At 48.3% G+C, this 23,858-nt stretch overlaps 2 protein-coding genes across 2 annotated transcripts; one reads left to right on the top strand and one right to left on the bottom strand.

Annotated features, from left to right (window-relative positions):
• Positions 1-3,731: 3,731 nt before the first annotated feature.
• On the top strand, positions 3,732-7,966 carry LOC137916565 (EF-hand and coiled-coil domain-containing protein 1-like). The gene is made up of 9 exons (XM_068759553.1): positions 3,732-4,329; positions 4,759-5,206; positions 5,273-5,407; positions 5,860-5,936; positions 6,150-6,258; positions 6,350-6,503; positions 6,783-6,923; positions 7,478-7,547; positions 7,637-7,966. The coding sequence occupies exons 1-9, from the start codon at positions 3,732-3,734 to the stop codon at positions 7,804-7,806; spliced, it is 1,902 nt and encodes a 633-aa protein (XP_068615654.1). The 3' UTR covers positions 7,807-7,966.
• Positions 7,967-10,952: 2,986 nt separating this feature from the next.
• Positions 10,953-21,044, bottom strand: LOC137916563 (solute carrier family 41 member 1-like). Its single transcript, XM_068759551.1, is given in 11 exon segments — positions 10,953-11,370; positions 11,851-11,999; positions 12,177-12,311; positions 12,535-12,614; positions 12,695-12,842; positions 13,077-13,223; positions 13,474-13,618; positions 14,464-14,535; positions 16,378-16,485; positions 20,463-20,824; positions 20,827-21,044. Coding segments are annotated over 11 exon segments (1,653 nt in total). The 5' UTR covers positions 20,948-21,044; the 3' UTR covers positions 10,953-11,184.
• Between the last annotated feature and the right edge of the window lie 2,814 nt (positions 21,045-23,858).

Raw genomic sequence — 23,858 nt, 5'->3', positions numbered from 1 at the left:
CAGAGAACATACAAACTCCTCACAGAAAGGTCCTTCTTGCTGTGAGGTAACAGCGCTATCCGCTGCACCACTGTGCTGCCCTACAATCAGACTACAGCACCTGAAATGAAAATCAAGGCAGCCAAATATCCACTGGCTCCTCGCACACCCTGCTAACTTCAGGGCGCAGGTACAGGTCCCTTCCAATCAGAACAAAGATGGCTACCTCTACCTTCCTCCCCACCTCTATCCACCTCGTAAATGGCTGAATGATTTTTATTGTATTGTTTTATTGTTTTTTTTAATGTATTTATTGAATGACATGTTGAGCCATGTTGTGTGTTGCCTTTTCTTGTGTTTTGTTGTGGCTTGTTCCGCAAATGAAGTTCCTAACAGATAAATAAAGTGAATTTGATTTGATTGAAAATGCACAATCCTGTCTTATTTTCAGTACAGAGTCTCAACCACAGGGGGGCAGTATCGTAGTAAAAATCTGGAGACAGATTACCGGTCCATAGGTTCCTTTTACAAAGGACTATTTCCTGCTTGGGTGCATATATCAGTTCCTATGGAGAATCTGTCTTTAACTAATCAATGCAAGTATCAATGTCTCATTGCCACATGTTTGTTATTGATAGACAGACAGACAGACAGACGGACGGACAGACAGACAGACAGACAGACAGACAGACAGACAGACAGACAGACAGACAGACAGACAGACAGACAGACAGACAGACAGACAGACAGACAGACAGACAGACAGACAGACAGACAGACAGACAGACAGACAGACAGACAGACAGACAGACAGACAGACAGACAGACAGACAGACAGACAGACAGACAGCGGCTGTGTTCAATACAGCAGCTCAGAGTCGAGCTCTGCCTGTAGCCACATGTTTCATCTGCTCACTTTTCACCGGCTCACAGGAATGCAGCTGGAGGAATACGCTGTGTATACCCATGAGTGCGTGTGTGTGTGTGTGTGTGTGTGTGTGTTTATGACACAACAGGTGTGTACATTAGTGGGAGGGGCTGAGCCATGACCTCCACAGGTGGGACAGCTCAAAGGTGGACAAGTGCTCCTTCCATATCCCAGGAATGGGGAAATGTTTACGTTGTCAGTGTGGAGTGCTGTTTACAATGTGGCACACGCACACACGCACACACACACTGATCGTAAATCACTTTTACATTGAAAGACTGAACCCTGCTATTTTGTCTGGTCTAACCTAATTCCTCATGTCACGTCTCACGTTGACACGCTCCTCATCGATCACAGAGTGTTTACTTTCAAGCACACCACAACGACATGTTTAGAGATCGAGCTCCACCCTGCGGGACCGACACAACGCGTGGGTCTGTGTCACCACTTCAAAGAGACGCTCTGTGTCGGGAGTGTGTGTTTGCTTTTGTCTCTTCGTTGACCTCTGGAGGAGGAGCACATGGCAACCAACACAAAGCTCCGATCATTACTGATACTGCCCTGCTCCTCTTCTCAAAGGTGAACGACGGGACACCCGGGTATGCATGGAGACACACACACGCACACACACACACACACACCCTTTCTTTTTCACCCAGAGCAGCAGCTGGAGGACCGAGTCTCAGAGGGAGGAGTGCATGACCACAGGGACAAGTACTGACCCACAAATCAACCAGTGATTACCCCCCCCCCCCCCCCCCACACACACAATCATTATGGGAAAACAGCTATTATGTGATTTATGTAAGCTCTTCTTCTTCTCTGATGGATTTGATGCAGCCTTAATTCCACAGAAACTCCCATCAGAACAGACGGAGGCTTTCATGTCCCGTAACGGCAATGATCTGTTTTAATGGAACCGCTTGATTGAGCTGTTCTCTGCACAACCCAATCTTTGTGGTGGAGTTTTCCGTCGCTCTGACGATAATACTCCGTAATAGTAGCATCGAGAGGCTCGCGAACTCCCTCTAAACTCCTAAACAGGCTCATTCGCATGATCTCACCCGTCTTTTCTTTCAGCGGATGCAAACTGAAGTTAAATATCAGCGCACACACCCCTCGACCTCGACTTTGCTACCGCAGCCGCCCTTGAAGGGAAACCATATAGCTTAAAGACGGAGACGGGGGAACCTGAACTGACTCCCGATGCCCTGCCTGCCTCCACATGTCGGGGACAAAGGTTAAAAGTTGCTGTTATCCTCAGAACAATGTCTGTTTGTAAGGAAACATTGGCTCGGTGGCATTTACAGCCTCGTGCGGCGGAGCTCTTGCACACATTTGCGGGAGGGAAAAGCCCCAGAAGAATCACGGCCGGCGCTGGAAGCCAAAACAAAGATTAAACAATGTCTGATGAGTCATCCGCTCGCCGCTGCATTAGTGAGTGAGTGAGTAACGGAGAGCGGTCTTTAACTGGAGACACATTCGTCTTCGGCGCTGTTGATCCGCTTCATCGAGGCAAGGAAAAACCTCCCTTTAACAGGCAGAAACCTTGAACAGAACCTAAGACGGACGGACATCTGTCTGGACCGGTTGGGTTGAGAAAGAGAGAGAGACAGAGAGAAGAGGAACAGAGAGAAACATAACGTATCTGAACTCCATCCAGTGGTTCACGACAAGCTGCTGAGCTAAAGAGCTGCTACATTAAACAATCAATGCTAACGCTAGCGGTGAGGACATCAGAGTTTACACGCCACAGACAGAAGGACCTGCAGACTGAGACAAAAGAGGGACAAACAGGGGGAGATACGACTAAAGGGAAAAGAGAGGAAGTAAGGCCTGACAGCATATTGATTATTGTATTGATTAGCTATAAACTTTGGTCTTTAGTCTCCTCTTGAACCTAGAGATGGCGTCTTCCTCACAAACCCAATCAGGGAGCTGACTCCACAACAAAGGCGCGTAATCGCCGAAAGCCCCGCCCCCCCAGCTTCCTTTTGGAAATATTTGAGACCAATATAATGCAAATAATATTATGCTCCTTAAAAAGCTTATTTATTTGACTGTTACATCTTTTTGCCGCTGCTGCGCTCCGTCACGATCTGTGCGTAAAGCTGAGCGGCGAAGAGTAACTCATGCGGATGCGGTGAGGTGCGTCCAGTCATGCCCAGGTGCGTAATGAAGACGCTCTCTTTGTTTGGGCTGTCATGTTTGTGACAAGCGGTTGGGGGGAGGGAGGGTATTTCCTGGAAACGAATTCGGTAACTTGTGACTCCCCAAGAAAGGTGCGTGTGTCGAACATGATCCCGAGAACGGTGTTCGCCTGCAGTCAGGGTATCGGGATCCACCGACCTCTTTCTCCGTGCAGCCACACGGGCCACCGGTGAGTCAGACTCCACGGGCGCACGGCGAGACGCAAACGTCCCACTCGGGCTTGCTGCCAACGGGACGGCAGGTGGCACGAAACAAAACGCACCAAACCGACTCCCGCCATCACCGCAGAAACGGGAACGGTGCTCTCTGCGTGATCAACTTTTATGGGTCTCGCTTTCCCGTCTTCTTGGCTGCAACGCTCCAGAGCGCGTTGATGCGCAAACACGCCGAGCGCGCGGATTAAAGGGTGGAGTCGCCGTGGAGGAACGTCTTTTTCCCTCCCCGGAGGGGGGAAGATCATATGCTCCAGGAAGAGATCCATAGTGACGCACTACGTCATCAAGCCGGAATGCTTTTAACGCGAACTATGATTTGTAATCGGATCTGATTTCACTCCCGTAATCTCAATTTTACTTCGTACCGTAAAAGGAAGAAGCGCATTTTATGCGGAGCTATGAAACGCACAGCATTGGTCGCGCCGCGCGTAAACCCGTCGCCACGGGCGGCGCGCAGAATCGAGTGGCTCCGGAGCGCCCTGGCGCATCACCACGGCCACGATCCCGGCGTGGAAAACGAAATCGTCGTCTTGGCCACCGGAATAGACCAATATCTGCAGGAGGTCTTCCACCACTTGGTCCATCCCGACCGGAACGACGCGCTGTCCTCCGAGGATTTCACCGCGCTGTGCGCCGTGCTGGGTCTCACCGGAGCAGAGCGAGGACGGAGGACGGAGGAAGGAGGAGAAGGAGCGGAGGAAGAGGACGACGAGGAGTTCAGGGGCGTTTGCTCCGGGCTGCCCTGCCGGCTGTCATTTAAAGACTTCCACTCGCGGCTTTGCGGGTATTTCCGTGTGCGCAGCGCGCGCAGAGGCGCCGCGGAGAGCGCGTGGCGTCTTCCCGTTACGCAGGAAACCGAGCTGGTGGAGAAACAGATTCGGCTCCGGTGGCCTCGCGCCAGACGGCGAAAATGTGTGAGCTTTGATCTGACGAGAGATCAGAACGGATCCGTGAGCAGATCGATTGATGGTCGTACCGCAGAAGACCGCCACGCAGGTACCGTCCCGGCCTCCGTAGTTCGGTTTAAATACCACCTGCGGTCATTTTGCACGGGTTCCAGCTGAGATCGTTTATTGATTATTGATTGATTACCACATTCCGACTGCATCGACGCACAACAAACACGCAGAGCAGCGGTACCGCGTATTTAGAGTACTCCGAGTACTCGGATACTGCAGTACCCCCTGTAATATTAGTTTCCAAACAAAACACTCATCAGAAAATTACGCAGTGACAGATGCGCCTGCGTGCAATCAGTATTTTACAATTCGAGGTCCGGTCGGTGTCCCGTGGATCCCAACCTGGGGGGTCTGGACCCATAAATGTTTAGAGAACATGAACCTGAGATAAAATGATCTCAGAGGTAGGAGAGAGAAAAAACAAAGTCAAGTATTCGCTGTGTGAAGAACTTTAATTCCTCTCCAGATGAGCTGGCGGGCCTGAGGGAGCTGGTGGAGGACCTCCGGGCGGCGCTGCAGGGGAGCGACGCCCGCTGCCTGGCCCTGGAGGTGGCCCTCCGGCGGGAGAGGAGCCGCAGCGTTCCAAACCCCTCCGGGTTCATCTCCACAGTTCCAACTCGACCCAAGACTTCAGTCACTCTCGTCCAGGGGAAACTGGTCCCAACGCAAAGACTCAGAGGAGCGTGCAGCAGAGCTGGCGGAGAGGCGGCGAGGAGAGCGCCCGGCAGGAAGAGAGACATCAGGGACCCCCTTCTGAGGGAGCTGAATCTGATCCGTTCCTCACGTGACGGGCAGTTGGAGGAGGCCATCAAGTTCAACGGGCGTCTGGAGGAGGAGCTCCGCTGGGCTTACCAGGAGGTGCAGAAGCACCGCGGCTTGGAGGCGTCGCTGAGGAAGGAGAACGGCCACATCAGGTTGGATGGTTAGCTCGGTGCTTGAATGACAGGATGGATGGATTGATGGCGTTCATCCTTCATCAGGAGGCGGGCGGAGGACGCCAGAGAGGCTCTGAGCTTGGGGCTCGAAAGGGTTCGGCTGATCCAGGAGCAGGCCCAGTCGGTGCCACGGCTCCAGTCCAGGGTCGCCCAGCTGGAGAGCGAGCTGCACCAGCGCAGGTACAAACACCGGAAAGGAGGGCGCAGTTCCATGAAATGTGCCTCTTTGTGCTGTGTTGGTTTCCTTGGATACCGTTTCCATCCTGACTCGCAGACAGCAGAAACATTGCAGCAAATTCCGAGAGAGATTTCAAAATTCCGTGTACAACCTCTTCCCAACCACACCTCGGCTCGACAACACTCTTATAGCTACAGCTCACAGCGGACGAGCACAAGACTGTCCATGTCTCACTCCAGGATTCTTCATCATCACCTCGCTCATCTTCATCGATCGAGTCTAGGGCCGGCTTCGGACAGAGGTCCTCCTCGTTTTGCACATTATGCAAATCTTAAACGTGAAGTCTGCCGCCGCAGAGAGAGGAAAGCCTTTATTAGGCGCTCCGGGTTCCATAACCCACGCGCTAACGCTCAAACCGTCCCCCAACATTTGTTCTGTTCCTTACCCCCTGTAGATCCCACTGCGCTCGCGTCCCCGACCCGACCCACGAGCAAGCTCCAGTTGGAGCGGACGATGCCTCCAGCAGGACGGGTGAGTAAATAAAAAGAGCATGATCTGGGATCAGCAGCCCTCTGAGGCTGCATTATGCACAGGACAGGGTGAAGTGGAGAAGGTTGATTTGCTGTGGCGACCCCTGACGGGACAAGCCGAACGTCCAGTAGCACTAATAGGTGACCTGGATCTGGTGGATCAATATCTACATTTGGACGCGTCGAGTTAACGCACTGTTTGTCCTACCAACAGATGCAGAGTGTCTGCAGAGAGCAGTGGAGGGCAGAGCTGCCTCTGATGAAGAGGAGGAGGAACGACAGGGCAGCCCGTTGGACGTGAGGAAGCACATCTGCGTCAAAGGGTTAGCTCGCTGGCGACTCCCACGCCTCCGCTATAAGACAGGGTTTTCTTTTATGCCACAAATGTCTGATGTTTAGTTTCATTTCCTCCAGATGTCCAAACCACGTGGTCCACAAGCTTCGCCCGCCGGATGACCCGGGTGAGAAAAAGATCATTAGCACTTTAAAGGACAGCAGGGGGCGCTGCAGCCGGAAGGGACCAGACAAAGAACAGCTGGAGGAAGGAAAAGGGTTCGAAAAAGAAAAGGTAGGAGAGACCGATTATAATGATCTGCTTTTGTCTGTCCAACATGACCAAATAGCCTTTTTCTTTTGTTGAAAAAACATATTCCTAAAAAAGAAAAAGAAAAAGTTCATTGACTCCTGATATATAATCCATTTGCACAGACTAATATAAAACGGGAGTTTTTGCTTTTGTCTAGAAGCAGGTGAAAAAATTAATTTGGCCAATTTATTTTCACAAGTAACCTTGACGACCGTCTGGGACTCATTTTGCGATGATTTGTGTCTCCGCCCTGTTTGCCAGAGGCCTGAGGAAGAGGAAGATGAAGAGGAAAAGGAGGAGGATGATGAGACGGGGCTAGGGAAAAAAGAATTCACACGTTTGTCTTTGCTGGAGCAGAAACTCACCGACGTCCTCACGCTGCTGCGGCAGCTCCGAGACCAGGTAGACACACACACTCACACACACACCTACACACACGCAGCTCTCTAGTGCCCTCTCGTGAATAGAAAATTCAGACAGCACGGTAAGCAGAATAATATGTTTGTTGAACTAAATTAATAATACATTATTTTATTTTATTTTGCTTATTTGAAATATTTTAAGATGTTAAAGAGGAAAAAAGTAAATGCGTGAATTTTTCAGTTAAAATAAATTCAACATTGAAACCTATTTTTAATCCAACAGCAATGAAACTTGTCTTCATTGCCTCCATTTCCGGTAATCTGACTCAGTCCTGCTTGTTCTGATCTGATCGGAGTTTCATTGATTTTATTTGATTGATGTTTGATGTATATATTTTAACAATGAATGACTGATTACTTTTTTCTTTGACAGAGATAACTTGGAGTCAGACTATTAGAAACGACAGTACTTTGTGTGTTTTTATCGGATTTTGTCGGATCCTTTTCTTGTTTATAATTTAGCTGTTTTTCTTCGGCACACGTTTCTTAATATTTGTGTGTTTCTTGTTGAAAATCTTCTTCCTCTCTTTGAAGAACGTGTCCTGCGGCGCTCTGGGGAAGATGGTGATGGAGACTCTGGATCTGTGCAGCAGGAAAGGAGACGGTTGGTCTGTCCTCCATCCTTCTTCTGACCCCGTGTCGCTGTTGCTCTACCTGAACTCTTCCTTGAACATTTGCCGTTTCCTCATGCAGGTCCGTCTCGGATCCTGCAGGTAGCTGAAGGCCTCTGCGTCCGGCTGTCCTCCAGGGATCTCCTCAATCAGGCGGGGGATGATGAAGCCGGAGACGGCAGAGAGAAACTCCTGGTTCCATCATCAGGATGTCAAAAGAGCAGCGTCAACCCTCTGCTCATCTCCTGCTGAATAAATAAGCTGATAAGCTTTAGCTCATAAATCCTCTGTTATATCTTTGACGTTTTTTTCCCTCTGCATTTTCAGTGAGTATTATAGTGATCAAGATCTGTCTTTCCATCCTTCTGTTTCTCCCTCCTCCCATTCCGTTTAGTCCATCCATTGTCTTATTCTGTAGATAAATTAAATGTTTTTTTTTCCCAGTTGAACCCTTTGCTTCTTGTGTTGTCAAAGAGGCAGATATGCGAGAGGATATGCTCGGAGTGGAGCCACAAAAAGCTGATTAAAAACAGACACAAGTGAGAAATGGTATGAAATACAATAGTCCTTTATTTTCAGCAGGTTACGAAGTCCCCCGAGGAGAACGCCTTCAAAGGGAGGCCTTGGAAGAAGAACATAGAGAAAGAATTCAAAGCTTTGAGCCCCGGTGGGACTGCACATGGGTTCAGTTCCTCAGATGCAGCAGAGATGAGTGGTGAAGGATTGAATTAAAGGCTTGATGCAGGATGCTGGCAGCCTGAGAATCAGTGTGTGTGTGTGTGTGTGTGTGTGTGAGAGAGATTAACAGGGCAGGAAGGAACATCTGAAATCACGTGGGGCACTTTTTTTTTGACACATAGCAGTGCTTATTTAATTTTTAGGGCTTTTAGTGACCGAAAAGCTCGGAGGTGATGCCCCGCCTCTCCGCCGCAGCATCATATAGAATCATTATTACATAAACACGTCATAATCAACTCACTGTACATCTGTTTTAAAATTATTATTATCGAAGCTAATGAAAGAGATGCTACTCTGTGATGAACCTCGCTCCTGATTGGTTACTCTGAGTCGAGCTTGGCTCTGATAGGTTAAGGCCGTCCTACGTCTTAGAAGTATGCGTTCCCGTTGTGTTTGCAGAGTGTGATCACGCGTGCGTGACAACAGATATTAGGCACTGTGCACCAAAAAAAAAACATACAAAAGAAAAAGGAAAATAAACAATGAACAAAATAAACAACCTTATATATAGAATAAATATAGTATGTACAATTTGCTTTGTGTGCTTCTATAAATAAATAGACAAAGCATTACGTTCACATCGTTCCATCGACACGGAGGCGGAACGCTGGCATCTGCACCGGAAGTGTGGCGCATGCCGACCGTGAGGAAGCGACTTTCACAATAAGACAAAATAAAGGCTGGTTTGGATCCAGAGGACAGATGATGGAGATGGAAAATATTACAGTACCGGTATGTGTTTGATTAGCAGGGAAGTATCTTCACTGTTACGGTGGCTGTTTGACATAAAATGATATTTTGCAAAGGGCTAAAAAAAAAGATGACAGGAAGGAGAAAGGGAATAGAAAAGAAATCACAATTTGAATAAAATCAGCAGCTTAAAAATAAAATAAAAATCAGACAGTAAGACAAGATAAAATAATCACGTTTTGGACATTCGCACATGCATCCTGCTGGCCCCTTCAAATCAGCTGAGAAGTCTGAAAGCTTCTCGCGAGACTCTGCATGCGGGCCGATGTGTGTACACGGTACAGCCTGTCACATCAGCCCGTCAGTCACCTCCTCTAGGTTTCCCCTCCTGAAGGAGTCGGCTTCGATCAACTGAATCTCAATGTTGCAGATAATGTATGTGTGTGTGTGTGTGTGCGCGTGTGCTGAAGTTAAGAAGATTTTGTCCTTTGATTAAACTGTTTTCCAGTCAGGAGCTCCCTGGCATTAGTATTAGTTCATTTCTACGTGTCAGAAAAAGAGAAAAAATTCAACCCTCTGTAGAATCTGAAAAATAACAAAATAAAAAAACACACAAAACCCCCAGCCGTGATGACTTCCTCCGCGCCCGCTCACACCAGAATCTGCTCGCACAACAGTTTCATTAAAGTTTTTACTGCCTTTTTTGGGCCATTTTAAGATTGTACTGAGCGAGGATTAAAGTTCTCCAGGCGAATAATGGCAAACATTTGGTTTCTCCTAATGAGAAAAAGATTAATCTTTAATCCAACAGAGAGGGACTAAATGTTGATGATCTTGTTTGCTCTGAAGTGATTTGCGGTTTCATATGCTGGTGTGAGCGGGCGATTCTCATGAGCCTGAACCTAAAAGCTACGAAATGAAGCCAATAACTTCACTGAAAGGCTCGTCATCGTGGCCTATAGACGCAGCTTCACCGGTCTCTTTGATTCCTTTGTCTGAATGATCAAATAAAAGAATTGAGGACATTAAAAATCAACACAAAATGATCAGCAATCTGTGTCTTTCCTCTGGCTTCGGACTCGGTTAGCGGTTCTGCCTTGAACATGATGCTGTTCAAGTGGATGAGCTCTGCAGGGCGTCCCCGGCGTGGTGCAGCCTGTTGGACCTCATTGACTGCAACACTGGATTCATCCTGGTGCTATTCCCACCTCAAACACAGTAGAATAAGATTCCTCTAAAGTTTTAGCCCATTTTGAGCTGCGACAGATTGTGAGGTGTGTCTTTTTGTGAGTCAGATGCACAAAAGCATTTTAACACGTGCTGCTTCTCCAACAAAGAATAAATGCTTCAAGGACATTGGATAACCAGCTTTTAGGAGATTTAGTCGGGCTATTGTGCGAACAAACGCACAACCTTTCAAATCGGTGTCGATGTGCGAACGCAGAGGTTTGAAGGCCACGTCTGAGGGGAAGTAAGCGTAGGAAACATCACGGTCCTGGCTTGACTCGATTGAGCCACGGAGGCAACGGCAGGAGGGATTGACCTTTTTGTGCTGGTGGTGCTGCCCCCTGTGGGGCACCCCTCCCACCCACGTTCCCTCCCGTCACAAGGCCAAAGTGAGCCAGACGGAAAATGAAACACATTCGATTCACACTTCCTGTCGTATCCATTTGCCTCGATGACGTAGCACTTGGTGATTAAGCTTTTTTGTTTTTTTTGTCCTGGTTTCAAGTATTAGTGGGGGGAGGGCGAATTTTCCCATTGAAAATAATGAGAACCGGCCCCGCCCATACAGTAGAAGAAAAAAAAATTACCCCATTCATATCAATTGTGTTATTCACTGACAATTATAGTAACTGACAACAGCACAATAATAGCAGTAGCAGAAGCAGCTAGTGGAACTGAGCCGTGTGGTCTGTGGATCGATCATGTGGGTTTCCACGGTTTCTAAGGTGAAACACTGTCCAGATCTTGCTCCAGTGACGCGTCAGCGGTACCCTGATGATGAGACTATCGCCTTGCAAGTGAACTTTACCGTCAATCAGAGCCCGACTAGAGATTAGCCCTTTTATTGTAGACATTGTCCACTTTCAGATAACGTTCGGGACAGGCATACGGGTGATAATCATCACTGTCCGTGGATGCAAGCGTCCAGGTTTTGCCTTTTCTGTTGATTTCTTTGAGACGAGCCTGTGTGTGGATTCAGTTCCCCGGGCCAGAGTCCCTGTCTCCGATGAACCAGCGCATGTGGAAGCAGAGGGCGAGGAAGCCGGTCCCCAGCAGGTCCCCCAGAGCAGTCAGGTAGGGGATGGAGAAGTTGTCAGGGTCCATGCCTCGGCCCCACATCCAGTGGACCATCCAGTCCGCCATGTAGAGGAGGATCATCACCTAGAGGAAGACGAAGCGCAGCCACTGAAAGCAACCGCTGGCAGACCGACGGGTCACTCCCGGGATGACCTGTCAGTTGTCAAAATGAAGCCTGGATGTTTGGTAAACAGGAAATAATAAAATTCCTCCTGGAATTCACTCTCCTGCAGTGATGGGAACAAGATCCACTTTGATATGAGACGCCGATCTCAACAGTCTCTTGTCCCGCCTATCCAAAATAGTTTGAAATGAATCGCTTCAGATTAAGTTCCCGTCTACATGGAAATAAATAAATGTCTGCGTTCAGCATCTTGGAAATGATCTTCGTCCACACAAGCCTGTAAAAATGACTGAAAATGCAAGTAGTGTGCATGCCAGGCCAGCAGGTGGCAGCGTAAGGATGGCGTTACAGTCACTGATCACAAATGCACCGTAGCGCTCCTCAGTCATAACTTAGACTGTGGTTCACATGTGTGTGCGTGTGTGTGTGCGTGTGCATACCTGTAGCAGTGCAGCAGTCAGGTAGAAGGAAATGAAGATGGGTGTCAGGGTGGTGTGCCCCCCCCTCAGTGAGTTGATGGTATACAGGAAGACGAGGTGACCCGGAGCGACCAGGAGGAAGAGGACGCGGGCTGAACGAGAGTTCACGGCTGCAAGAGGAAGAGGATCCCGTTTAATCTAAACGTATCTCGGGTTGCGTTCAGGTTCAAGGTCGCCGGCGAACCGCTACTGAATCCTGACGACAGGCCGCCAAGGAGAGACCCGCATTTATTGGATAAAACAAAGAGGGAGGAGACGGAACCTTCCACGGCGGTGTGGGGACTTACAGGAGCCGAAGAAGGAGGTGCAAGGTGTGGGGCACTTCCTGGGGGCGGGGCTAGGATCCCCCATGGGGAGACCGTTCATGTGCAGATAGGTGGAGATTCGACTGGCCTGAACTGCAACCAGGTTACCACCCACACCTGGTGCGCGCGCGCACACACACAGACACATACATACACACACACGCACACACACACACACACGCACAAAGGAAGCAGAGCAGCACCAGCTGAATATTAAGACGCAAAACCAGACCGACTGCTGTTATCGACGTCTCACTCATCTCTGGATCTTAATACCGGCTGCTGCTACCGTAAACTTTCTCTTCATTAAATCACCGACGCTTCATCGCTCGACTCTTACCGTTGATCACCGGCGTGAAGACAGCCATCCCAGCGAAGTTCGGGTTGGTGACGGTCTTGTCGAGGATCAAACCGCCGACGCTAAAGGACAGACGAGGGGGTTAAAGTAAAAGCGCGTGTGTTCTGTGGCTGATGGGATGGATCCCCCGTGTGCTCTATACCTGCTGATCGCCATGGCGATGATGACCGGCTCCCATCCGGAGTAGAGGAGCTCTCTGGTGGAGGGGATCCTGCTGGCTATCAGCACCCAAAGGGGGCACAACGCCACAAACGCCGCACACACCAACGGGCTGGCATAGTCGTTGAACTCTTGTGGGGGGGGGGGGGAGAGAAAGTGATTGTTGATGGTCGATGCTGCTGTTATGCAGAATATTTAGCTTGGAAGGACCGCGCTTGGATTCACTCCGAGTCCCTGCTGCTGCCTCTAGGGGGCGGTGCTACTACTAGCATGATGCTACAGACTTCATCCTGCTGTTCTGCTCGGGATTAGAGGCTTAACCGAGATGACCCCATAAATGATTTGCATTCATCTGTGTTCATTACCGAGCTCCTTGTAAAGTCCCGTGGAGATGCCGGCCAGCAGGGACAGGGTGATCAGGTCCCCCAGGCTGGCGGCGATGGGCGTGGCCACATTGTCAGGGTTAATGCCGACTTTCCTGGACGCGATGATCACGCCGATCATGATGAGCCCTGCGAGGTAAAGGTCAGAAGTGTTACGAGACCCGAGGCCGCTGTCGAATACGGTCGCACGTGTTTAATACGTGATGTGTTCTGGGCTCCTATTGGCTGCTAAAGGTGAGGCGACGTTTAAAACCTCTTCATCGCAACGATCTGTTGAGTGCATTACATTTTAGCGAGGTTAGGAGGGTTTAAGTTTGAGACACAGGCGCTCATGTAGCCCAGACACGCCCGCCCAGTGTCCAACAGGCCGGTCATATACCGAGCAGCAGAGAGGCGATGAAGGCAGTAGCCACGCTGGAGGCGCACAGCAGCACCGCATGGCCCAGGATGAAGTGTCCTTCCGGGATCCAGCCGAAGATCACAGCTGCTATGGAGGCCAGGAACCCCACCACCGTGGCCTGGACCTGAACTCACACACACACACACACACACACACACGCATCAATGTTTGTTGTTGGACTGTTCATCGGCCATGACGGTTTATTCCTGTCCCTGTGTGTTAAATACGAGGGTTAAACGGTTCCCGTTGCTACGGGTTACAGCCGGCATGTAAACAGACGTGGGAGCGGGTTTCTGCAAATAGAGGAAACTCTCAGGCGTACCTAAAGTACCGCAACGAGACAATTTGCACAAGTTCCACATGAAGCAACCGACAGATAATTCAATCACAATGAGTGATTGATCGGAGTTGGTTTTAACGCTGAGATGGAATCTCATTTCTGTGAAGGATTTCTGCAGGAAAAACCCGCGCCCTCACCGACGGATCTGCCGTTTCATCACACCAAGCATGTGTTGTAAAGACCAGCCCGTGTTTACCGTGCACACAGGTGAACCCGGACTGCATCGCTTTGTAATTTGACACAAAGGTCCTGCAAAATATCCCTCAACAGGATTCAGGCGTAGTCTAATCCTGTTTTTTTAGTATCATTAAATCCTATTTGACTTTTTAAAGTGAATTTAAACCATACTGTCATTGAGTTTTACTATATTAAAAGAATTCAATTAAAAAGTAACTAGAAAAACGCTCCCATTTCTTGCTATTGCCTTTAATCAACCCACACGGACGTCTATTCTGGAGACAGACTCTTGTTTTGAACGTGTTTTTGAACTTTTCTTCTTCTTGCAGTCCACAAACACTTTTATACTTAAAAGTTACCAAATCAAGTAAAAAATAAAAATCTCTTTCAAGTAACTGTTAACTGGATGCCAGCCGGTGATGCTCCGTCTCCGACAGGCGTGTCTCCTTTACCTGGATGAGGGCCAGGTTCCCCATGATCATCTTCCCCATGTCTTTGGCTGTGTCCATCTGACCAATGTTAGCCTGAAAGAGAGCCGAGAATACACACGGTCAAAAACTCTGTGTGTGTGTGTGTGTGTGTGTGTGTGAGTGTTGTGAGTGTACATGCTGTTGCTGCTTGGTCCCATCAGAACAATCAGATGTCAGTTCTCTGGATAAAGACACCGTGATCTGATCCCCCAGCCTGTGGCCAACTCCACTTATCTCATCTCCCCTTACACACACACACACACACACACATGGTCGGAAGTGTCAAGTGGCCTCAGTGGGCTACTGTGTATGTCTCATCCACAATGAGAGGACATGAACAGAGGCTCTCCTCTTCCTCCTCCTCTAACATTTACATCTGCAGAGGGAAGGGAAACATCTGGACTCGTGAAAACACACAACAGCCCGCCGGAGGGCATCCGCTTCATGTTGGGTCCAAATGAAGCAGCAACGCCCAAACAGCGGGCTCAAGTTTTTAAAGCCATTTAATTTGGAGGAAAGTTCCATCCAGAATGTCTGTAACTGCCGGCGCAGAATTAAAATCAGAAGCGGAAGTCGTTGTTCAAACTGTTTCCGGCTTGCCTTTGTCTCTCCGCAGAAGAACCGCCTTATCTCTCAATCAGCTGGATGCTATTTTTAGTGGCTCCACTGTGGGAGACGTATTTTAGAATAAATTGAAATGATCCTCAAGACATTTAAGCTTCTATGTAAATAAAGTTTTTGTTTTGAGAATGGCTGCGCTAACTAAATATTAGATTTAGGGTTTTATGTCAAAAAGTAACACCCGCCGGAGCAGCCCTGCTTAAGTGATCCCCGGATGAACACCATTCATTAATAAACTGTGCAAACGTGTTGTTAATGAGGTTAGAATTAAACGCACTTGAGCTGAGAGCACGTTGAATCATCAAAAACACGCAAAATGAGGATAAAGTAGATTTTTGCAGGGCCGTAATCTCAGATTACAGAGTAGTCCATGTTGAAATGCAGGTGCTGCCACATTCCAGTGAACCTTGAAATATCATCCAAATACATTCCGTCAGATGGGCTCCATGATATGAGACAGAATATGGTGCTGGATTAGATTAACGATGAGGAGAAAAAACAATAAAATGTTCAGAGACAAAGAGGGTAAAGGAAAATGAATCACAAAGGACACACTGTCCTGCGAATGGAGAAATCCCAACAGGCAGCCAGCGTGAGGGATTACATGATTTTATTTTTTCAGTAATAAGCACATTAGGAACCTAAGAGTGGTCTTAATCTGATGATAATTAGCGGCGGCTTGGAAAGGAATGCGGTCCCGCTGGGTCCGGCCAGCAAAGAGACAAATACTTCAGGAGGGGAACGGGTACTCTGTTTTACTTTGTGATGATGGACGGAAGCTGGACGTCTTTAATAAAATATAATGACATTAAAGTGACATTCTATTTGTTCAAACGCCTCAAAATCTAATTTCCTCGAAAGACCAGTTATGTCAGCCCCATTTAAACGTCACAGCTTTTTCCCTTTGATTCATCCTGATGATGATGATGAATATATTTATTAGATAATAATAAGCAAAGCAGTTCTTCATAAACATTCAAATAAAATGTATTCATCAAAAACCCGAATCCAGCTAAGTAAAAATGCAAGTTTCACAATAGCCTCTAGTTATATTATTCAACATTTACTTGCTACTAATATTCAACAGCTTGATATTTGTACTTTTACTGTAGGATTTAAATACTTCTCCCCCTGCTCCTTTTTACCTCCTCTGCCTATACCAGAATAAACATACGAGGAGGTCCGACTCCGACAATGACATACACGCTAAATAGGAGCGCCTTGATTACGGCGATACTTCAAAACCAGAAAGACTTCCACGCGCAAATATCTTACCGCCGTGGAGAGTCGAGAGGCCAGCGTCATCTCCAGGTTTCCCTTGAGCCCCAGTAGTGCTGGAACCAAGATGAACACCTCCGTCACCTCCGTGAACACCGTCCAGTGCTGCAACCAGGACCACCAGTTACACGACAGCAATATGAAGCACATTACAGACACGTAGTGCGAGTTCGGGCAAATGTGGCTGCTGTAGAGGAACATTTACTCTGGAGGATGTTCTTTAATATCGACCGGAGCTAAACCGGACACGAGTGTTTCTCTACTCGAGGTCACTGGGACTTGATGCCGAGGTGATTTATCACACTCCTCTTGTTGGCTCCTAATCGTGTTCCCTTTCAATCCCCCTCTTTCACCTGTATTGACCAAGCTTGTCCTACTGCATCTTAAACACGGAGACTTGGCCCTGCCTCGTATCTCACAGCCATCGTTTGGGGTTGTTCAACAAGTCAAAGGTATAATGTCGTACAAGGCAGGAGAGTAAATCAAAGTATACATCCCTCACATGGGATTAAAACCATACGCCAATAAAACAAGGCTGTTGAGACGGCTTTAATTACGCCACACGGGTATCTGTAATGAAATTCTGGTTTGCGAATAAGAAGACTTGCCTAACTGAGCTAATCTTCTTTTAGATTAGGTCACGGGTGTTGCTGGAGCCTATCCAAGCTGTCTATGGGCGAGCGGCGGGGTTACACGCCAGATTCTGCACAGAAAAGAATTGAACCCAGTGGCTTCTTGCTGTGAGGCGACAGCGCTACCCACTGTGCCACCCTATGTGCCACATGTCCGGATTCCAATAATGCTGAAATAGAAAGGGAGGAAAAGCTTGTCAAAGCTGTAAGTAGGATATTTGTAACACGATCGATCGCATACAGTGACGAGAGTAAGCCTCATGGTGTGGATGCCATCCAGGCCTTGAGACGTGGACTCCCTGCGCCTCCCTGAGCTCGTCACTGCAGTGAAGTGCCTCCCTCTGCTCTGCTTCCATTAGAGTTCATGTAGTGATAGCAGGCTTGTGGTCGACAGTGGCCAGATGGGAAGCGATTGCTGAGGCCAGGGCATCGATCTATCTCGTGTAAAAGTGCTTATCTTTCCAGCCAGCCTCATAACCCCCCCCCCCCCCCCCCCGCCGCTCTCTCTCTCCCTCCCAGAGCACTTACAGTTCAGTCTGTAAAGAGCTGAATCAATATTCACTGAGGCTGCCATGGAAAGAATAAAAGTAAGAGAGGAGAAAATAGCCGAGGAGTAGCTGACATTGAAGCTCGTAGGTATATTTAAGATTCGATTTCGTCTTCTGCTGTGCTGTGCCAGCTGTGCATCCAGATGCACGCAGCTGATAAGGCCTGAGTTTGTGTTATATTAGCTCCTTTGTGGGTGAAACTCCTTCTGTGTGTCCCTTCGCTGACACGGAGCCAGGCACAGCTCCGTTCCAACAGCCAGCCCCTTAGCTTGGCTCGCTGCCTCCTGCTACCCCGGCAGCCTAGCGAGCACCTCCGCGAGCACGCCTTTCTTCTTTCACAGCCGTATGTGTTCAAGCCTGCTCCCTTCTCTCTGTTGCTGTCTCACTCCCCTATCGCCCTCTTCGCCTCCCGTGTCGTGATATATGCTGTTGTCTCTATGGAAACAAGCCCTCGCTCCTCATGGTCACCTCCTCGGTTCCATGAACTCTACTGGGCAACTGTGGTACCTCTGTGCACAGACCTATAGGAGCTCTGGCTTGCAACGGTCGGGTTGCCCAGTCGAGTAACGTGACCCCATTTTATTTGCGCTAATGTACTCGCTGTACTAAGTGAGGAGCTGAACCTGATGGCATGCAATGTCCCTGCAAACCTGGCAGCGTCACAAAACCGCACCGGGCGGTGTCATTTTTCAGGTGTTGACTCATGTGGTTCTGGTTGGGTGCAGACTCTTGTGTAAGCAATGACAACGGTGCGGCGGTGAGCATTTGGCATGCAAAACCTTACGTTGAAATTTGAATATCTGCCACGCAAAAAGAGCTCGTTGGCTTTAAATGAAGAAACAAAGCTTTTGCAGAGGGCAAATATTTTCCCTCTGGACAGCAATCATGATCTGCTAATCATCGTGACACTAAAAAGACTGAGCTGTGGACTGATGTAAGCATCCAAAGGCCAGATCCACTATCTGACCAAAAGGAGAGTAAATAAGCATCCAGGGATTCCTGAGGGTCCTGGTGAAATATTAGCCACAACCACAAAACCCGCTAATCCTTTAAATCTCTTTCAACAAGAGCCTAACTTCTAACTCCCTCAGATAGTATCGGGTATTAATAGCTGTGAGCTGGGAACTTACAAATGCTCAGATGTCACCAAACGTTTACAGAAGTTTCTTCTTGGATTCATATTTTATGTGTTGTTATCTCCATTAAGGCCACGTCTGGAATGAAGGGAACGCTCATTTTGGATGTATTTGAGCAACTTTGTCAAATTAACAGCACCAGGGTGGGAAGCTATAATGGTTGGAATGCGCTGATTTCATTGGCTCCATTATGAAACCCTGGCCGGCAGATGAGGCTGGACCACAAGGGTGTCTGATGGGCGCTTGGCGAGCGTTACGGTCGTGTTGACTACAACTTCCTGTTTACTGGTGCTTGTATTTTTAGACTGTTTGCTTTTGAGGCTGATTCTGTGTGTAACTTCTTTGCTTCAATTTGCAATATGAGGCGTAAAAATATAGAGATAAAAATGGCAATAAACTGCACTATATTTGAATTCTTGATTTGTAGTTTGACGGTGGGTGTCGAGTTTCAAAGCCGTAAAGAGACTGACGTATTGCTCTCCTCGTGTCATATCATAGATCTCAGAAAGACACACTCGGATACAATAAATAACAGGGATCTAAACATGTGTGACACTCCGTCAGGCCATAATGTCCCCTTACTTTTATTATTTACACAGTTTTTAACTTAAATTTAATTACATACAACTACAATCATGGCTCCAGCACGTTACTCCGGTGCTGTGGCATTCTGACAGACTGATAGAGGGAGAGACAATTACCTTCCTCCAAGGACAGGAGGGATTAGCCGAGTTAGCATTTCGCAATGTCATGAAGAGAGACTTAGGCACAGAGACAACCTGCTATAGGTGCTCAGCCGCAATCTCGATTGAGCGGCTCATTTAATAATACCTATATGACCAATACCCATCTCGTATTTCACTGGAGGTATTTACTCCAGGTTTTCCCGTAGATGAGAGCAAGTCATTGGAAGGGAAAGACCTTCTTTGCTTTCCACGTCTCCTCTTACCTAGCCTTGCCTCTAGACTCTAGAAGAATGGTGCACTGAGTCTTTAGGAAACTGGAGCGACCACAAGAAAACTTTTTGACCTCCAACTTCTACGTTCCTGGTTTAGAGAGGATACCTAACAAACAAGTTATTGGGAGCTTTTTACAGGACGACTCTCAATCTTGACTGACGCATGCTGTCGTTTCAGCTCAAGGAAAGCACACTTCCTCTCTCTGCCTCCTCTCTGTTCAGTCCTGAAGTCCACCATGTTTTGGACACAATGTGCCGGGACTCCTCTCCTGCCAACTTGATGCCTTCAATTTTATTGGTATCCCGAGTTGACTTAAATACGTGAAACTGCACATAGGTAATTATATAAAGCGATTTTTAAGTTGAATTATATATTTTCTTGAAGGCAGAGCTGGTCCAGCGATTGCACCACAATTACCACATTATATTTGTTGTATGTATGTATGCTTTGATTTCAAAGAGAAGGGGATGAAGGCTAAGAGGGCAGGCTAAACAAGTTTATTTAAATGGTCAATCTCACAGCGTGACTGCACTCAGGTCTGTCTGGGACGTCCGGTCTGCTACCTGTGAAACTTTTAATGAACTATACTGGCTGTTTAAATAAGACGGAGCCCAACTAAAGTTCCTATAGCTTTAAAACATGGTTTAGCGTCAAGTCTTCAGCCTCAAACTGAAGCAACATACCAACGAACGCATCACTAATTGTTTTAATCTTTGATGGGATGAAAAAAGTTTTGTCTCAAAAGGTGAAAGTGTGTAATATCATTTGCTTTGTGGACACAGCGAGTGAAATGCGGACATCACTGACCTGGACGATGTCAAGCACCATTCCGGCTGCCACTGTCCCAAACCCGGCCAGCAGGAAGGGGAGGACCACCTGCAGGCCGATGGAGAAGGAGGTCTCCTTGAGCGGAGCCGGTGGTTCTGGGCTCTGGTCGGTGCTGGTGTCGTCGCTTTCATTGCTCTGACTTGCATTCTCCAGGAGGGCATCCTCCTCTCGCTGACCTTTGGCGTTGGCCCGACAGTCTATCGACACTGCAATCTCGGATCTTTCTTCATCCTCCCTGGTCTCATTGTCCCTCTCTGTGAAAGAGGCGACCTCCGTGAGCTCGAACTCGCCTCGGGTCCCCGGGCCCACCTCTTCAGGACCCTTGGTGAGGATCACTGGGGGGCAGAGCAGTTGGAGTTGAGGAAGGCCGGGGTGAGGGCGCCTCCCTCCTTCTTCGTCGCAACAGCCCCGGAGGACATGTCAATGTCGGGGAGCTTGTCTTGATCTTTCGACCAAAGTACCATGCGGAAGCCTTAGGACGACAGTCGGCTTGACAAGAAAAGGTCAGCTTGCCTTGTCAGTTTCAGAACAGAATTGGACACCTGATCTGGTTTTGAACCCGATCGGTCCAATTGATTTATCCCATTAAAGAGGCTTACAAGGCGTGTGGGTCGGTATTAAAGACCAGGACAGAACTGCTCTTTTGGAAAGAACCTGCAGCGAGGCACACGCAGCCGCGTGTCTGCAGAGCCCGTGTTCCTGACGGTGCTTGGGAAGCAGAACCAGTATGTTCTCCATTCACTGCAAGGTGCTCAGGATAGGCGGGCAAAAAAAGAATGCATACTGGTACAAATGAGAAAGATCAAACAAGAGGCTCGGGGTCTCATAAACCCCCTGCAGGCTCGGGCAAACAGTCCCTTTGAGTTCAGGAGAAGCACAATAAAGATAAAATCAGAGGTCTGCCGTGGTCAGATCGCAGCACCGGTCCAGTCATGCTCTCAGTCCACTGATCATGTGAAACTGGTTTGGTGTACCGGGTCGGAAATATCTCACCTTACACCACGTGGCTGCTTGTGGGCTCTCAAGAAAGATATTTAAAGGTCTGCAGTGTGAGGATTGAATTACCAGCTGCAGAACAGTACTTCCTATCAAAGTGGGCCGACACCTGAGAAAAGAAGAAACGCATTGATTAGATTCATCTCAATGAACCGATTCCAGGTTTATTTCCAAATAGAATGTAGGCCGAGGCTGTTTCCCGGAAATGAATCCTCATGCTGATTACAGAGTTGTGCTTTGAATTTATGTCTAAAAGTCCATTTAATGGACAATAAAAACACTTTAGGCTTTATTACCGTTACATGAGTTCACCAGATTCACTTCAGTGTCCAATGACATCATCGGTAGAAGGACAGTGGGGTAAATGAAAGTTTCATCCAGCGGCAAATTTCCTGCTGTTGGCTAAAAATATTTTTACCGCTGAAAGAGGTGCTGCTACATCTGCTCCAAAGGACGGCTCCATTACCGCCAATGAAGGAACAATTCCTGTCGCACCTTTTAAAGTAAACACCCCCCCTTTCCCACACACACACACACACACTGACTTCCATTAATCGCCTTCACACTCAGATCTAAACTAACAGCGGTGAACACCGAATGCTGATCGTCTTTACATTTGGGAAACTCATTACGCAACTTTTGGAATTTCCCAGCGGGTGTCAAATGGAAAATCTTTTCACCTTGTCACATCCGAGGAAATCATTCCCTTCCCAGAGAGAGCAGTGAGGTGTCAGTAACTCACAACCAACTCCCTTCACACTGCTGGGAGATGAAGGGAGGGAGGTCTATTTAGAGACCAGGCATAAACCTCTACCGGACCCAGGCTCATTACTCAAGTCACGTGCACTTTAGCCACTATTACTGCCGTGACCATATAGCACTGATACTTAAACACCACTGTGGTAAAGGATGCTCATATATCAGGAGCATCCTTTACATACCTAATAGACTTTAACCTGCGCATGGAAGCAGTAAAACTATTACAAAAGTATTATAAAAGTATTGTATTTGTGTATTCTTCTGCTTACTATACAATAAAAAAAAATTCAAAGAAACATTTCATGATTCAACAATACATTTTTAATAAATGTATCATTATTGATCTGAGCTCAGTGGATTGAGAGATTTCACCAGGACGCACGCCGCAGATCGATACTGGAGCACGTCCGTCCGGTAAAGTGGGTCTAGACCCCCCCCCCCCCCGTGACGTAGGCAGATATTTAGACTTTTATTTTATTCGTGCTTCTCTCTGGTTGCAGCTGAACCCGTCTGAAACAATCCTCTGTTTAGTAGTCCGGACCAGCAGCACCCGAACCCAACACGGCACAGGCGTAAATTAGAGCTCCCCTGGTCAGAGTTGAATAGACGAGCCCTCCTTTTCTATTCAACAAGGGGGGGGGGGGGGCTCTCCGTTCCACCACCAGGATGGCGCTCATTCTCATCGCCACGAGTATTATTATTAACTTATGAGAATGAACATTTTCCATGCGTGAACGACACCCCACGTACAGTTTGCCCCCCCTCAGCCGACACATTCCGGTATGCTGCGCTTCGCTTATTCTGCGCCAAAACGCCCCCGCCCCCCTCGCAGGTAGTTCGATACAGAGCGGTGGGTTACCTTTTTTTTTTTTTTCAAGTCAGGACGTCCGGAGTGATGCGCAGGAGCAGCGCCGGGCTTCGTGCGCGCGTCTTAACGGATCCTCCACCTCTTGGAAACGCGCTCAGGCTGAGGCGGGGACGCCGGTGCGCACGCCTTATGTACGGGACCGGATCTGCACGGCTGCCTTAATGGTTAATGGTGGTTAATGGTTAAACCCTCCCTCCCTCGTGCGTAAAAGGTTGCGTCCCCTGTAACCCCCCCCCCCCCGGACCCCCGTCACCCCGTCACTTTGAACCCGTGCCCCGCCGCTTAGACGCGCATCTATAATAGACCCGTCCGGTGCAGGGGGGCCAGGAAGCCAGACTCAGCCATGCCCCCTCCCTTCACCCCCCACGTGCGTGGAAATCTGTGCCCGTGCGGTGCCAGTCTCCTGCTCGAGCCTACTAATCGATCACCAGGGGCACAGATGTAAGTTTTACTTTAACAATAGCCCTAGATTCCTGGATGAATGGATGAATGGATGAATGGATATGCACGCACATCAGTACAGCCTAACCGAGACCTGGTCACTGATCCACTAACATGGAAACAGATAATTGCAGGTCAGACATAAGTACAAGTTTTGTAATCAGTTTTAAACACGGAAGGTTCCAGCCAGATGTCGCGGGGGAATACTGCTATATTCTGCACTAATTTCCCTTTGACTGAACAAGCCAATGAAAGTTTTCTTCACTTTTGAATCTGGTCGGGCTTCAGATTTCACAACCTGCTATCTTTGT

This window comes from Brachionichthys hirsutus, unplaced genomic scaffold, assembly GCF_040956055.1.
Source record: "Brachionichthys hirsutus isolate HB-005 unplaced genomic scaffold, CSIRO-AGI_Bhir_v1 contig_834, whole genome shotgun sequence".
Classification (NCBI taxonomy): Eukaryota; Metazoa; Chordata; class Actinopteri; order Lophiiformes; family Brachionichthyidae; genus Brachionichthys; species Brachionichthys hirsutus.
The sequence above is the reverse complement of the archived record's forward strand: the minus strand, read 5'-3'. Positions and strand labels throughout refer to the sequence as shown.